Source organism: Leuciscus leuciscus, assembly GCF_965113295.1.
Source record: "Leuciscus leuciscus genome assembly, chromosome: 22".
Taxonomy (NCBI): domain Eukaryota; kingdom Metazoa; phylum Chordata; class Actinopteri; order Cypriniformes; family Leuciscidae; genus Leuciscus; species Leuciscus leuciscus.
Window position 1 is genome coordinate 34488617 of NC_138746.1, and position 15932 is coordinate 34504548.

At 43.2% G+C, this 15932-nt stretch overlaps 1 protein-coding gene across 2 annotated transcripts in view; it reads right to left on the reverse strand.

Moving 5' to 3' along the window:
* Positions 1–15932, reverse strand: part of mlip (muscular LMNA-interacting protein) — a 76885-nt gene that overhangs the window by 21394 nt on the left and 39559 nt on the right. For both annotated transcript variants that reach the window (XM_082153890.1, XM_082153891.1), the window contains exons 5-11: positions 15477–15548; positions 14977–15057; positions 14237–14320; positions 14081–14140; positions 13617–13667; positions 2793–2837; positions 2361–2495 (exon numbers count right to left, since the gene is read on the reverse strand). In XM_082153890.1, coding sequence (XP_082010016.1) covers positions 2361–2495; positions 2793–2837; positions 13617–13667; positions 14081–14140; positions 14237–14320; positions 14977–15057; positions 15477–15548 — 528 coding nt within the window. The remainder of the gene's footprint in view (positions 1–2360; positions 2496–2792; positions 2838–13616; positions 13668–14080; positions 14141–14236; positions 14321–14976; positions 15058–15476; positions 15549–15932) is intronic.

Consider the following 15932-nt stretch of genomic DNA (forward strand, 5'->3'; position numbering starts at 1 on the left):
TGGCCAGGAACTTGAGGAGTTAAGTAATTAACGAGTCGAGGCACTGGCAGAAGACTTATTAGCTTTTCTTTCCTTAGATGATTGGGGTTCATTTTTAAATACATACACATAGATGTTAAATGACACATAGTATGCGGGGACATAACATGGGTTGGGGTTCTTTGTTATTTTGTTCTTTGTTTTGTTTTGTTTTCCTTCTTTTCTGTTTCTATTCTTCTGTCTTCTATTCTATTTCTTGGTCTGCTTTTCCTCCTCACTATCACTTCTATAGGTTGGCCACCTGGGAATGATGGTGGAACTGACGGCCGTAGTTCCAGTGGAGGGACTGAAGACTCAAATTTCATCATTTAATGTTTTTAGTATTATTATTACTCTTTATTAATATTCATAATCAGTAGTATTATGTATCTGTGTTATAATTTTTATATACATTTATAATCATTTGTAATCATTGTGTTTTGTGAATCATGGAGAAGAGACTTTGGGTGAGTGCGTGTTGAAGTTAGACTGAAATGTATGTGCAGTGTTTTCACCGAGCATAGTATAAGGAGATACATTCATATGTTAATGGAAACCACATGTTTCTCTGGTGATGTACTGTTTTAGTCACATTATAATCATGTGTCTCACATCATGTGTTTTTCTGATAATGCAGTTTTCTGGTCAACATATACAATAACTGATAGTCTTTGTCTATGGCAGAGAGATGCTAATGGTATAAAAACCAAGCCCTTCTGTTCGAAAATCAGGAAGAGATGGAAGAGATGGAAAGGCTGCTGAATCAAGACCTTCGTTTTATCCATTGTCTCTTCTTCCTATGTCTTATATAAAATAAATAAGAGATCTCTTGGCAAAATCACTGGTGTCTGTTTCCATGAAATCAAACAACAGGGGAAAACAAGATTTTTAAATCTACACGCTGGAAAAAAGTCAAACCCAGCATGACATGTTGCAGCTACACTACTCTGATCAATCCTTTCTAGTGGCACATTTTAAATTCCTACTGAAGTACATATGGAATGTTGACCTTTGATTTGCTTGTTCCCTGATGTAAAATACCCAAACACGGGAGGGAGGGATGGACGGATGGATGGATGGATATATGAATAGAATGAAGGATGAATGGATGGACGGATGGATGGATGGATGGATGGATGGATGGATGGATGGATGGATGGATGGATGGATGGATGGATGGATGGATAGAATGAAGGATGTATGGATGAATAGAATGAAGGATGTATGGATGGACGGATGGATGGATGGACGGACTGATGGATGGATGGATGGATGGATGGATGGATGGATGGATGGATGGATGGATGGATGGATGGATGGATAGAATGAAGGATGTATGGATGAATAGAATGAAGGATGAATGGATGGATGAATAGACGTATATATGAATAGAATGAATGGATGAATGGACGGATATATGAATAGAATGAAGGATGAATGGATGGATGGATGGATGGATGAATAGAATGAAGGATGTATGGATGAATGGATGGACGGATGGGCGGATGGATAGATGAATAGAATGAAGGATGTATGGGTGAATGGATGGACGGATGGATAGATGAATAGAATGAAGGATGAATGGATGAATGGATGGATAGATACAGTATATGAATAGAATGGATGGATGGATGGATGGATGGATGGATGGATGGATGGATGGATGATGGATATATGAATAGACTGAAGGATGAATGGATGGATGGATGGATGGATGATGGATGGATGGATGGATGGATGATGGATAGATGAATAGAATGAAGGATGAATGGATGAATGGATGGATAGATACAGTATATGAATAGAATGAATGGATGGATGGATGGATGGATGGATGGATGGATGGATGGATGATGGATATATGAATAGACTGAAGGATGAATGGATGGATGGATGAATAGAATGAAGGATGAATGGATGGATAGATACAGTATATGAATAGAATGGATGGATGGATGGATGGATGGATGGATGGATGGATGGATGGATGGATGGATGGATGGATGGATGATGGATATATGAATAGAATGAAGGATGAATGGATGGATGGATGGATGAAAGGATTGCCGCGCTGCAGCTGCTCTCTCTGCAGAAGTTTTAGGTTTAAACACCTGATAAACTACTTCAACTCAGATCAATATTTCGTGTCTAATTATTTACTTGTGTGGCAAGTAGCCGAGTAATAAGCGGGATGATGAAACCCCCTTCAGGCTGATGAAGACCTGATCCTGATCACTCCGTCATGGGAGATAACAACCCGCTGGAGGTACATTATCCCTTATACATATATTAGTTTGACGTTGAGTTTTGTTCACTGAGCACGATTCTTCAGAGAAACACACCTTGTATTGGTAGCGACTGGATTTGTTCTCTTGAAGGTTCTTGAAAGGATTTGGGTGGAATTCTTCATCATGTTGATCATCTGTAACTCTGGATGTTGCTGTGACTGGTCTAATAACTCCAGGCTTTGTCTTTGTCTAAGACAGATAAACAAGAATGTTTTTTATTATAAATCAATAATTCCTGCCAATAAAAACAGCCAGCTCTTGTTTATCTGGCGCATATCCTAAATAGAAACATTATTTTTTACAAAATCTCCTCTTCATATCTACTGAACAACGTAATGTAGCAGAAACTGAGGAAAACATTTTAAATGCAAATAAATATGATAATCAAATACATTTCACACACACACACACACACACACACACACACACACACACACACACACACACACACACACACACACACACACACACACACACAATACTTACCAGTGTTTTTTCAGTAGTTGCCAAGGGTTGAAAAGGAGAGCTTGCCTAGAAAAAAAAGATGGCTTTACTCATGACATCTATAAAAGATGCATCTGCATATTCAACATTGTTTTACATTTGACAATAGATTCATGATTAACCTGAAGAACACTTAGAATGAATTAAATAGTTTTCAAAACTAAGTGATTCCAAAATATGTTCTTAATTGTTATAATATTATTTGAAGTGATTTCATATCATATTATTCAGCTCCATGCCTATAATCTTTGAGTTTGTGATATTCCATAAAATCTGTCTATTGGCAAAATCTGTGAAACAATGACAGTAAACAGAGTCTGCAAATCCTGTAATTTGCGTATGACTATGTGCAAAGTGCCCGTGATTTGATTATAATGATAAATCCTGCCAAAAAGAATAGTAGGCTACTAAACTATGTCTTTCTTTATTGTTTAATAGGGGCCGATCGCCAAGACTTGAGAGAATCATTTCTCTCAAAGTCAGAAATGTTAGCCATTAATGTTTTGTGTGTAAATAAAATTTAAATAAAGTGAGACTCAATTTCCACTGTAATGTAGAAACAACATAAAGACAGTATATTTTAAATAGTTGTTTAATAGCATCTTTTTATGAATGAAGGCCAGTATCACTTATATTAATATACTGTAGCTACTGTCTCTATGAAAATGATTTTCCCCTCAAATTTTAAACATTTATTAGGCTTCAAAAAATATAACAACTTTTAATTTAAGTGAACTTAAAACAATCCTCACATACACCCATAATTAATGTCATATTTATTCTGTCCAACAGGTATGAAATGTACAGAAATTGAGATTATCAAACAGTCCGCACTGTATAAATTATAAATTACATATAGATTAATCCTTACTCACTACTCTTTGCTTTCATTTAAGATTTTATTAAACTCATTTAAGACTGTTCTTGTGAGGATCCTCGAAAAAAAGGACATTTGGGCATAAATGTGTGTGTTTTGTTCTGGGTATTGTAGATGTCATATGTAGAGATTATGGTTTATTTTATTTGGCTGTGTTCTGTGTGCGTGTGTATTTTGCACTGTTGTTTTTCTTTTGATTTTCTATGCACATATTACTGTTTGATTGTGACTTAGAATGTTGGCCAACACCCCCTGTACTCTCTTAGCTGTTCGTATGACAGCTGATTAGCAGATGAACAGCTGTTGGTAATTGACGTTAAATCAAAGACGGCTCAAAAGAGTGAAGGAACTGAAACTGTGTGTCTGCTGCCCCGCGAACTCTGTTGTTGCAACTCTGTCCCCACGTTATTGCTGGATTGTTATATTTGTGGCTGCGATCATCGCGCAGATAATTGTCTGCTTGGATTGAAGCCTGAAGTTCTGCTGATGTGCCGGTTCTGCTGTCGACTCGGTGGCTGCCGTGTGTTTTCGTCTCCTCTGTTACGCTGGGATTGCTGTCGTCCTCTGCTGTGTTAATCTAGCTGTCATCCTCTGTTTTGCTGGAATTTCTGCCGTCTTCTGTTGCGCTGGGATTGCTGCTGCCCTCCGCGGTGCTGTCCGAGCCCCGCCTTGTTCGTTCTGGTCCTGTGGTTGAGGAGCGCTGTTCAACGAGACTGGGAGTTAGATTCGTCTGCTCCCAGTTTATGGGTGAGTGACGTTCTATCCCAAGTTATGCTGTCTCGCCTTGTCCGAAGTTAAGATCCACGCCACGGTCTCATCTAAATTAGAGAGCGTCAGTCTGATCCACTGTAGTCATACCATAACTTATATTCACGGATTGTAGTGCTGCAATTGATTAGTGCACGATTGATAGCTGTCTAGTGGGGTTCTGTGCCTATGCTGTGTTTGTTTTCTGTGGAGATACTGGCGGTTTTCTTCCTGTTGTGTGAGTGTTGTGCTGGTGCGTGCGGTGATTGACAGGTGGACTGCTGCGTATACGTCACTGCCTGGCGTGAGACGGACTTGCGCGAGAGCCGAGGGACTGCTTATGGACTGTGCACCTATGGACTTCCAGTGGACTTGAACGTGTTTGTCTGATGTCCAGCTTTTACCTTGATGAATAGTTTTAAAAGCCTGAGTGTGTGTGTGCGCATTAGCACTTTTTTCTATTGAACTAGAGATTATAATAAATATATTTTTTTACTAAATTTGTTGTCTTGGTGAATCTGTTGTGTTGCTCCCACCAAATTAAAAGAACTTGCAGTTATTTAATTAATCGAGTCCCAGCTCTTCAATTGGGTGGCGTAGTCGAGCTACATTGCCTGCATCACATTTTGGCGTAGTCGGCAGGATTTGGTTTGGAGCTTCACATACAGGTTAGCCAAACTACATAACTTTGTTATAACTTTTAGATATATATATATATATATTAGTTGTTTATTATTATTATTATTATTTTATTTTTATTTTTTTTTCTTCTTCTTCTTATTTTATTTATCTGTTTTGAACATGATGATGATGCCAATTTATGCGGGTGCACCCTGGATTCCTAAGTTTAAAGGGGTGGGGGGTGATTTAAAATTCAGTGAGTGGAAAGAACAAATTCAGAGTTTATTGCAGACACGAGAGTTTAATGAGCAGCAAAAAGTCAGTATAGTGTTGGGGGCATTAACAGATGAAGCTAAGCGGGAGGTTTGTGTTTTAGGGGATACAGACCGTGATACTGTAGTAAAAATTTTGAGATATTTAGACACCCTGTATGGAGATCAGGTCCCTGTGGCAAATTTGAGATTACAATTTTTTAGCTGCACACAAACTGCCAGTGAGAGTTTAAGAACTTACGTTCTCAGGTTGCGGGAATTGTTTTGTAGACTAAGGAAGCGAGACCCAGATGGCCCTCTTGATGAAAGTCACCTGCTAGACCAGCTCTTGATGGGACTCCGTAACGCAGAACTGAGGAGTACCATCAGAACCTATGCACGCCGTAATCCAGATGCCACTTTCAACACTGTATTGGAAGAGATCTTGTTGCTGGAAAGTGAACAGCGGCCTGGGGCTGGGCATGAAACTGTAGCGCAGGCTGTGGGTGAGTCCTCTGTTCTTAAATCAGTAACAGGGAAGGATGACTGGGCTGAGACTTTTCGGCGGGAGCTCCTCCAGGAGGTGAGGGGGCAGATGAATGTATTAAGACAAGAAATGACCCGGCAGTTACAACCCGCTGCAGGTGAGCCTATACGATACTCACAATACCCTAATCAGCCGCCACTCAGGAGGAGGTTCCAGTCTTACACACCTAACACCTGGGCTGCAGACGGTAAGCCTATTTGCCGCCAGTGTGGCCGCACTGGACATATTGCCAGGTTCTGTAGACCCCCATCTGAGTCCAATGCTGATTTAAACTAGTTTGTCCTGCTACTGAGGCCCAAGTAGCAGGGAATTTGGAAGAAGCAGGACAAAGGGCTGTATTTGTAGGTGACTGCCCCAAGGTTGAGGTTAAAGTAAATGGTGTGCCCCTAATTGGAGTAATTGACACCGGTTCACAAGTGACGTTAATGCGACAGAGTGTATTCGACCAACACTACCCAGCAGATGCCCTATCATATGGTGTGGCCCCCAATAAATTGACACTCAGAGCGGCTAATGGGTTATCCATCCCTTATCAAGGCTATGTGGTGATGGATTTCGAAATAGGAGGTGCTAATATTTCAGGGAGGGGGGTTGTTATTGTAGCTGATCATTGTCTAACTGCTCCATTACTGATTGGTATGAATGTTATTACAACCTGCTGGCATGACTTACTTAATCGACCAGATGGCCTGAAGACTGTGTTTCAGGATCAAGGGACAAGGAAAGCCTGGACGGGTGCATTTGCTGTGTGCCAACGGACAGCTGTCGTCGGGGGGGAAGATGGATACATGGGGTTTGTACGTCCAGCAAGCCGCAGGGGCCTAACTGTTCCAGCCAGAAGCGAGGTGGTGGTCTGGGGGCGTGCGCGGATGGGCCCGAGGGGGCAGGACTATTGTGGCCTGATTGAAGCGCTGCCTGAGCTAGGGGCTTTTTCTGTGGCAAAGACTGTTGCATTCGTCAAACATGGCCGACTTCCTATTCGTATCCAGAATGTGACCTCTTACCCTGTCTTTATAGGCCGCTACCAGAAGCTGGCGAAAGTGTTTCATGTTGACCGCGCTGATGTTCATGGCCAAACAGATCTAAGCCTGACTGTGCAAGATGATGGAACTGTCGCAGTGGATATTGTGGAGGCTGGAGATGGAGGACCAGTGGAACCACCTGTCGAGGTATTAGGAGATTTACAAGGCAGAGATGACTTGACTGAACAACAGAAGCAAGACTTTAAAGCGCTCCTACAAAGGTGGATCAGGGTGTTTGCCCTCCATGAGGAGGACTTTGGGCATACTGATGCGGTGCAGCACCAAATCCATACTAGCGGTGCGCCCCCAGTAAGAGAAAAATATCGCCCTCTACCACCTATGATGTACCAAGAAATGCGTGCCCTGTTAGCCGATATGTTAGAGAAGAAGGTTATCCAGCCAAGCTCCAGCCCTTGGGCTGCACCCATCGTGATGGTCCGCAAGAAAGACGGCAGTTGGCGCTTTTGCGTTGACTATCGTAAATTGAACGCCCTGACTCATAAAGATGCCTTTCCGCTCCCTCGTATAGAGGAGACTTTAACTTCCCTGACTCAAGCCTCCTGGTTCACCACACTTGACTTAGCCAGTGGTTATTGGCAGGTCGGAGTCGACCCCCAAGACAGACCCAAGACTGCCTTCACCACCCCACTAGGTCTATACGAGTTTCAGAGGATGCCATTTGGCCTCTGCAATGCTCCAGCGACGTTCCAGCGGCTTATGCAGCAATGCTTGAGTGGCCAAATCACTGACTCTGTACTCGTTTATTTGGATGATATCATTGTCTATTCCCCAGATTTTTCCTCCCATTTACGCCATCTGGAGGCTGTCTTTGAGCGATTGCAACACCATGGGCTCAAGCTGAAGGTAGAGAAGTGCCAGCTGCTACGGAGGGAAGTAAGATTCCTGGGCCATGTGGTCACTGGAGAGGGAGTGAAACCAGACCCTACCAAGGTTACTGCTGTGACTGAATGGCCGGCTCCAACGACAATCAAAGAGGTACGTGCTTTCTTGGGCCTAGCAGGTTATTATCGCCGCTTTATTGCCAACTTTGCAAAGATAGCACGCCCCTTGAATGCCCTCTTAATTGGAGCCCCTGCAGATAAGAGAACAGGATCTCGTCAGATCTCTTGGTCCGGTGAGTGTCAACAAGCCTTTGACCGTCTAAAAACTGCTTTAACCGAGGCCCCTATCTTAGCCTATGCTAACTATGCAGAACCTTTTGTGTTATACACTGACGCGAGCCATGCTGGTCTGGGGGCTGTTTTAGCCCAGCTACAGGATGGGCGCGAGCGAGTTGTGGCCTATGCCAGTAGGAGCCTGCATCCTAGTGAGAAGAATGATGCTAATTACAGCTCCTTCAAATTGGAATTGCTAGCTTTAAAGTGGGCCATAGTAGAAAAATTTAAAGATTACCTGATGGGGGCCAAAGTGATTGTTTACACCGATAATAATCCTGTAGCCCACTTGCAGACTGCCCGCCTGGGGGCCACGGAACAAAGGTGGGTAGCCCAACTAGCTGCCTTTGATTACCATGTGAAGTATCGTTCGGGTAGGGAAAATGCTAATGCAGATGCCCTTTCCAGAGTACCTGTCAAAGCCCCTCTAGGTGCTGATGTGACTAACGTGGCAGCAATGGCAGATGTACAATCAACAGAAGGGCTGTCGATGGATGACTGGCGAGCCAAACAGTCTGAGGACAAGGACTTGGACCAAGTGCGGAGGTATGTGGAAAGTGCGAAGTTTCCAATGGGGCAAGAGTGGCGAGCTGCTCCGCTTGGGGTGAAGCAGCTGCTGCAACAGCGGGTAAGGCTGGTGATGCGGGATGGAGTTTTGTGTCGTCGAGTCACTGACTATAACACTCATGAAGTTCGTCTCCAGATTGTCTGCCCTACTCCACAACGCAAAGAGGTGTGGGAGAAACATCATAATGCTGTTGGACACTTGGGCGTGGAGAGAACCATAGGCTGCCTACGTCGACATTTCTTTTGGCCAGGTATGCAGACTCAGGTCCAACAATACCACTCCCTGTGTCCTCGTTGCCAGGTGAAGAAAATGGATGCTGTGCCTAAAGCACCCCTAAAACCCATTACTGTGTCCTTCCCCCTTGAGATCATTGAGCTAGACTTCCTTTCTTTAGGGAGGCCCCATGACCAATATCAAAACATTTTAGTAATGACAGATATGTTCAGCCGCTATGCCTGGGCTATCCCCACAAGAGATCAGACGGCGAGGACTACCGCTAGGGTCCTGTGGCAAGCGGTTATACAGACCTTTGGGTGTCCGATGAGATTCCATTCGGACCAAGGCCCAAATTTCGAATCCCAGCTGGTGGCCGAACTATGTAGCCTTTATGGCATCTCTAAGAGCAGGACCACCCCGTACCACCCCCAGGGAAACGGCATGTGTGAGCGACTTAACCAGACCCTCCTGAGCATGCTGCGGACCTTGGAGGATGAAAAGCAAGGGCGCTGGCCTGAACATCTCCCTGCCCTTGTCCAAGCTTACAATGCCACCTTACACAGCTCAACAGGGTACGCCCCTTCATACCTGATGTTTGGACGGCATGTCCGATTGCCTGTGGATGTAGCCCTGGGCGTAGAGAACCAGCATGCCCGATATAGCTGGGACAGTTGGGTGGGGGAACACCATCAACACCTGTTGTATGCATACTCTTCAGCAGCTAAGTCTATGGGCCAGGCTGCAGAGCAGTATAAAAGACAATATGACCGTAAGGCCAAGTCACTTCCTTTAGCTCTTGGGGAACGGGTGTGGCGAAGGAATAGGCGAGATGGGGGAAGGGGAAAGCTTTGTGGCAAGTGGGACCCAGAGCCTTATGTAGTGGTAGAACAGTTGAATAAAGAGGGTTTAACCTATCGTGTTAAATCTGAGCACACAGGGAAAGAGAGGGTCCTGCATAGGAATTCTCTTAAACCTTGTATTAATCCACCCCAAGGTGCCCTTGTATTGCATCCTGAGCTGCCAGTATCTTCTGTTTGTGAACCCCAACCTCTATATGTACCATGGGTAGACCTGCCTGTTTTAGATGACCCAGGTACTGGTGTGGCCCCTAGGAGGTCTGTCCGTTCAAATATGGGACAGCCCCCAGTGAGATTTAGAGACACGTAGATACTTGATCTCTGTGGTTGTCAGGGACTGCCAACATTAAAGAGTGGGGGGATGTCATATGTAGAGATTATGGTTTATTTTATTTGGCTGTGTTCTGTGTGCGTGTGTATTTTGCACTGTTGTTTTTCTTTTGATTTTCTATGCACATATTACTGTTTGATTGTGACTTAGAATGTTGGGCAACACCCCCTGTACTCTCTTAGCTGTTCGTATGACAGCTGATTAGCAGATGAACAGCTGTTGGTAATTGACGTTAAATCAAAGACGGCTCAAAAGAGTGAAGGAACTGAAACTGTGTGTCTGCTGCCCCGCGAACTCTGTTGTTGCAACTCTGTCCCCACGTTATTGCTGGATTGTTATATTTGTGGCTGCGATCATCGCGCAGATAATTGTCTGCTTGGATTGAAGCCTGAAGTTCTGCTGATGTGCCGGTTCTGCTGTCGACTCGGTGGCTGCCGTGTGTTTTCGTCTCCTCTGTTACGCTGGGATTGCTGTCGTCCTCTGCTGTGTTAATCTAGCTGTCATCCTCTGTTTTGCTGGAATTTCTGCCGTCTTCTGTTGCGCTGGGATTGCTGCTGCCCTCCGCGGTGCTGTCCGAGCCCCGCCTTGTTCGTTCTGGTCCTGTGGTTGAGGAGCGCTGTTCAACGAGACTGGGAGTTAGATTCGTCTGCTCCCAGTTTATGGGTGAGTGACGTTCTATCCCAAGTTATGCTGTCTCGCCTTGTCCGAAGTTAAGATCCACGCCACGGTCTCATCTAAATTAGAGAGCGTCAGTCTGATCCACTGTAGTCATACCATAACTTATATTCACGGATTGTAGTGCTGCAATTGATTAGTGCACGATTGATAGCTGTCTAGTGGGGTTCTGTGCCTATGCTGTGTTTGTTTTCTGTGGAGATACTGGCGGTTTTCTTCCTGTTGTGTGAGTGTTGTGCTGGTGCGTGCGGTGATTGACAGGTGGACTGCTGCGTATACGTCACTGCCTGGCGTGAGACGGACTTGCGCGAGAGCCGAGGGACTGCTTATGGACTGTGCACCTATGGACTTCCAGTGGACTTGAACGTGTTTGTCTGATGTCCAGCTTTTACCTTGATGAATAGTTTTAAAAGCCTGAGTGTGTGTGTGCGCATTAGCACTTTTTTCTATTGAACTAGAGATTATAATAAATATATTTTTTTACTAAATTTGTTGTCTTGGTGAATCTGTTGTGTTGCTCCCACCAAATTAAAAGAACTTGCAGTTATTTAATTAATAGAGTCCCAGCTCTTCAATTGGGTGGCGTAGTCGAGCTACATTGCCTGCATCACATATATTGTTCCTTCAAGCGCGAAAGAGAATTTGATATTGGCGCGCGTCTTTCTGTGTGTCCTGTGTGTGTGCGTGTGTGTGTGCGCGTGTGTGTGTGTGTGTGTGTGTGTGTGTGTGTGTGTGTGTGTGTGTGTGTGTGTGTGTGTGTGTGTGTGTGTGTGTGTGTGTGTGTGTGTGTGTGTGTGTGTGTGTGTCAGGAGGACATTCAGTGACAGCACGTTCTCTTTTGTCTTCTCCCGCATGAATGGTTTAAAAGCATTTGCATGAATAAGAGCGTGATCCATCAGGAATAGCGCTAGCTAAAGAATGACAGAACAAACGGATGCTGCGTTAATTGCGTTAAATATTTTAACACGTTAAAGCTGGACAAAAATGAATCGCATGCGTTATATTAACGTTGTCATAGCCTACATGTCATACAGTGCTGACAGAAAATGCTGCGGTTTAAAGTGGACTCGTTTTCATGGTTGGCCAACACAGATAATTTTTTTTTTTTTGTAGGTTACACAGAATGTTGTACATTAAATGTTTAGCTAACAGTCTGAAGTTACCTAGCAGCAGTGTATGTTAACATTAGCTCAGTCAACGTAAGGCTAAACAGGTGTAGACAGAAAATATGATTATCCTGACCTGAACTAGCAGTGTGATGGCCAGTGTGCAGTGTGAGAGGGGGAGTGGCCAGTGCCAGTGTGCAGTGTGAGAGGGGGAGTGGCCAGTGTCAGTGTGAGAGGGGGAGTGGCCAGTGCCAGTGTCAGTGTGAGAGGGGGAGTGGCCAGTGCCAGTGTGCAGTGTGAGAGGGGGAGTGGCCAGTGTCAGTGTGAGAGGGGGAGTGGCCAATGTGCAGTGTGAAAGGGGGAGTGGTCAGTGTCAGTGTGAGAGGGGGAGTGGTCAGTGTCAGTGTGAGAGGGGGAGTGGCCAGTGTGCAGTGTGAGAGGGGGAGTGGCCAGTGTCAGTGTGAGAGGGGGAGTGGCCAATGTGCAGTGTGAAAGGGGGAGTGGTCAGTGTCAGTGTGAGAGGGGGAGTGGTCAGTGTCAGTGTGAGAGGGGGAGTAGCCAGTGTGCAGTGTGAGAGGGGGAGTGGCCAGTGTGCAGTGTGAGAGGGGGAGTGGCCAGTGTGCAGTGTGAGAGGGGGAGTGGTCAGTTTCAGTGTGAGAGGGGGAGTGGCCAGTGTGCAGTGTGAGAGGGGGAGTGGCCAGTGTCAGTTTGAGAGGGGGAGTGGCCAGTGTGCAGTGTGAGAGGGGGAGTAGCCAGTGTGCAGTGTGAGAGGGGGAGTGTGCAGTGTGAGAGGGGGAGTGGCCAGTGCCAGTCTGCAGTGTGAGAGGGGGAGTGGCCAGAGTGCAGTGTGAGAGGGGGAGTGGCCAGTGTGAGAGGGGGAGTGGCCGCGGTATTACCGAGATATTTAACGATATCTTTTGCATTTCTAATCCAAACAACGTCAAACTTGGCTCTTACTCGTGCCCGTAGCGAGACACCTGTCAAGTTTGAAATCCATTGGACTAACGGTTCGAGAGATATGCGTATAACAGGCACACACAGACAGACAGACAGAAAGACAGACTTTCCTGTAATTTATAGAAAGATAAGAAAATCGTATAAGCGAGATAAAATTCTGCTCTCAGAGTGTAAACAGGGTCTAAAATACCATTATTATAAATTGAATACTTCAGTAAAGGTCAGAATACCTGCATTCTCAAGTAAATGAAAATCCTCTGGCAATAGAAGAAGGGTTCAGTTAATGGGTCAACTGCTGTAACGTGTACACACTTTATATTCATAGGCATAATGCAGCAGCATGTGGGCAATACAGGCTGAACTGTGTGATTGGATCTGACTGAATAACAGACATTTACTCTGATTACCAGTGTTTCTACTGGTGGGTTGAGACCCCAAAATGACTCTCGGTTCTGTTCTGACGGGGAACAGCAGGGAAAATAGGCTTGTCAACATTTGGAAGATGAAAATGCTTCCCATGTCTTTTTTTTTTTCTATGCATCCAATAAGTTTTCTATACTTCTGTAGGATAAACAGTTGGATCTAAAATCTAGGTGTGAAATCTGGGTCTTTGATTGGCTTGTGTGCTCAGATTCACGATAGTAGAATTGAATAAAAATAATAAAATTGACAAAAATGTGTTATCAAAGTCTTACAGTAGCAATGTTTCTAGAGCTCTGAGATTGCATTTTAATGTGAAGGACTGCAAAATAAGAATATTTCCAGGACTAACACTTCTATAATTCATGATTTGTCAGATTTGCCTTCTCAGAAGCCTGAGTGTAAAATATGTACAAAGATCAGTGGAAATACTCACATATCTTGTTTCCCGACCCAATAGTTTTGGTGATGGTGATGACGTCTGTGACTTTAGAAATTCAGAATAAAAGAGAAAAGAATGATTTATGCACACATTTTCAACACAAGTACAGTGAATATAATCAAATTGGAAAGCTGGGTTTGAACAGCAGGGGCTGAAAGTGTTAGTCAGAGTGGATGATCCAATTCTTCATCTTATATTGCTAACAGACGTATTCTTTGAAAATAATCAGGAAAATGTAGCTCTTACAAATGACAATTTATTTTCTTTTTTATTTGATTTTATATTTTTTCTACTTTTTTTTTATAACTCATAGTTAAAGTCAACGTCAAAGATTATACACATAAACAAGAAAAATATTTTATTCCTAGACTCATTTATGATCTGATTGAACGTGATTTTGTTGTGAATAATCAAAATGAAGATGAGTTAATTCCCAGTGTCAATATCTAATTACATACCCTTGATGTCTCCACTGCCAAAGACTGCATAGTGGCTTTGTTCACATGGCCTGATTGATGCTGGGGGAAAAAATAGATTAAAACATGAAAATCGGTAGATAAAAGGAATATTGTTAAGGTCTGCTCTGAGCAGAGTGTGTTACGATGGCAGCTCACTTCTTGGATTGAGTCCTCGAGGACTTCATCAATGGTGGCGTACAGGTCTGCAGACTGCTGACGGAGCTGCGCAGGAGAGCACATCTGCACACACACATTCACTTTCACACATCAGTCACACTAAGACAAAAGCTGACGCTACAGTGCATCACAGGACTGGTACATGCAATATCAGAATGTAGTTCATTTTGCTGGACATTTCACCAAAATAAAAATATACAGTACTGTGCAAAAGTCTTAGGCATGTTAATACTGACAATTCCTACTGACACACTACAGCAAAAGATATAAATAACTGACTTAAAACCATTTTTTTTGGGGGGGGGGGGGGGGGGATGTGTATTAACATGCCTAAGACTTTTGCATAGTACTATATGTTATATATTAAACAGAGATGCATATTTGTGGAAAGTCCAGAGAGTTAAATACTTATTTGTTATTGGTACTTCATCTCATTTTATTATTTATTCCATTTAATTAATGGATTATTGATGCAAAATTATCAGTGCAAAGATGCATGTCAAGGTTCTAAAAGTCATTTATAAAAATGATAGTTTGTGCTGATCTTTATTTGGGGCACATCCTAGTCTCTCATTATGTATTTTCACACGTAAAATAATGTAAAGCATTATTGCCCACTGAAATATAGAGTTATATAGCAAAATATCTACAGGTTCTACCGGCCAGCACATGGTATACTGTTATACCCAGTGAATTCAGGTGTTCGTGTCTCATTCTACCTCTTCATGAGGGTCCTCCCAAGAATAGTTGTCTGCAGGGTTGAGCGACGCCTCTTTCTTGTTGACATCTTCATCTATAGCCTTCAGCAGGGACAAAATGATGAAGCTTTAATCTTTTAATGATGCAATATATTCTTGACCTTAGCAAGTGGGTAGGAGGAGGTTTTAGAAGCTACTAAATCCCAAAGATGTGAGTCTGCTCGCGTCTTATATTGATTATCCCACTATTTTCTGACCCTGTTCAGTACATTTTGACCTCTCCTATAATGTCTAATGTTCTGTTAAGGGTCCCTTTGATAGCTTATGAAAAAATCCATTCTGCTGTCCATGAACGAAAAAAAAAATAATGATTAAATTTCAACCTCTTTAACGACAATACAATTGCATGGAATCCAAATATAACACTGATTCAATGGCTTAAATTGACACTGAATGAGATCCATTTATGAATTGCACTAAATAATAGCTGTCATTTAGAGTAATTAGATAAAGCAGCTCACCTGCTGTTCCAGGAGTAGAGTATTTGTAGGAATAGCAGCGAGCGCCTTGTAGGTGGATTTGATCCTGCGTGTCTTTTTTTAGGAAAGAATGGTTGAGAAGTCATAAAAAGTCAAAAGCAGAATTAAACAACATAATATACAGTCCCCGTGCTAAGCAAGGTGGTATATGAGTAAATCATGAAACAGTCATATCACAATATTGTTGTTTTTGCATGGAAAAAGTTATCAATAATAAATAGCCATGTGGTTATTTCTCCTTATTGGGGGGATGAATTCATATCCATGAATTTATTATTAAATATATATGTATAAAAAAAGCCAATATACCCATGCATGTGACTGCAGATCAACTTAAACATCACCATCAGGTCAGAATATCTCAGTCTGCATTCGTGTTATGTGGAAAAAGCTTAAAACCGTACTCCCCAGAGATAGCCGTGCAAACATCTCTACTGT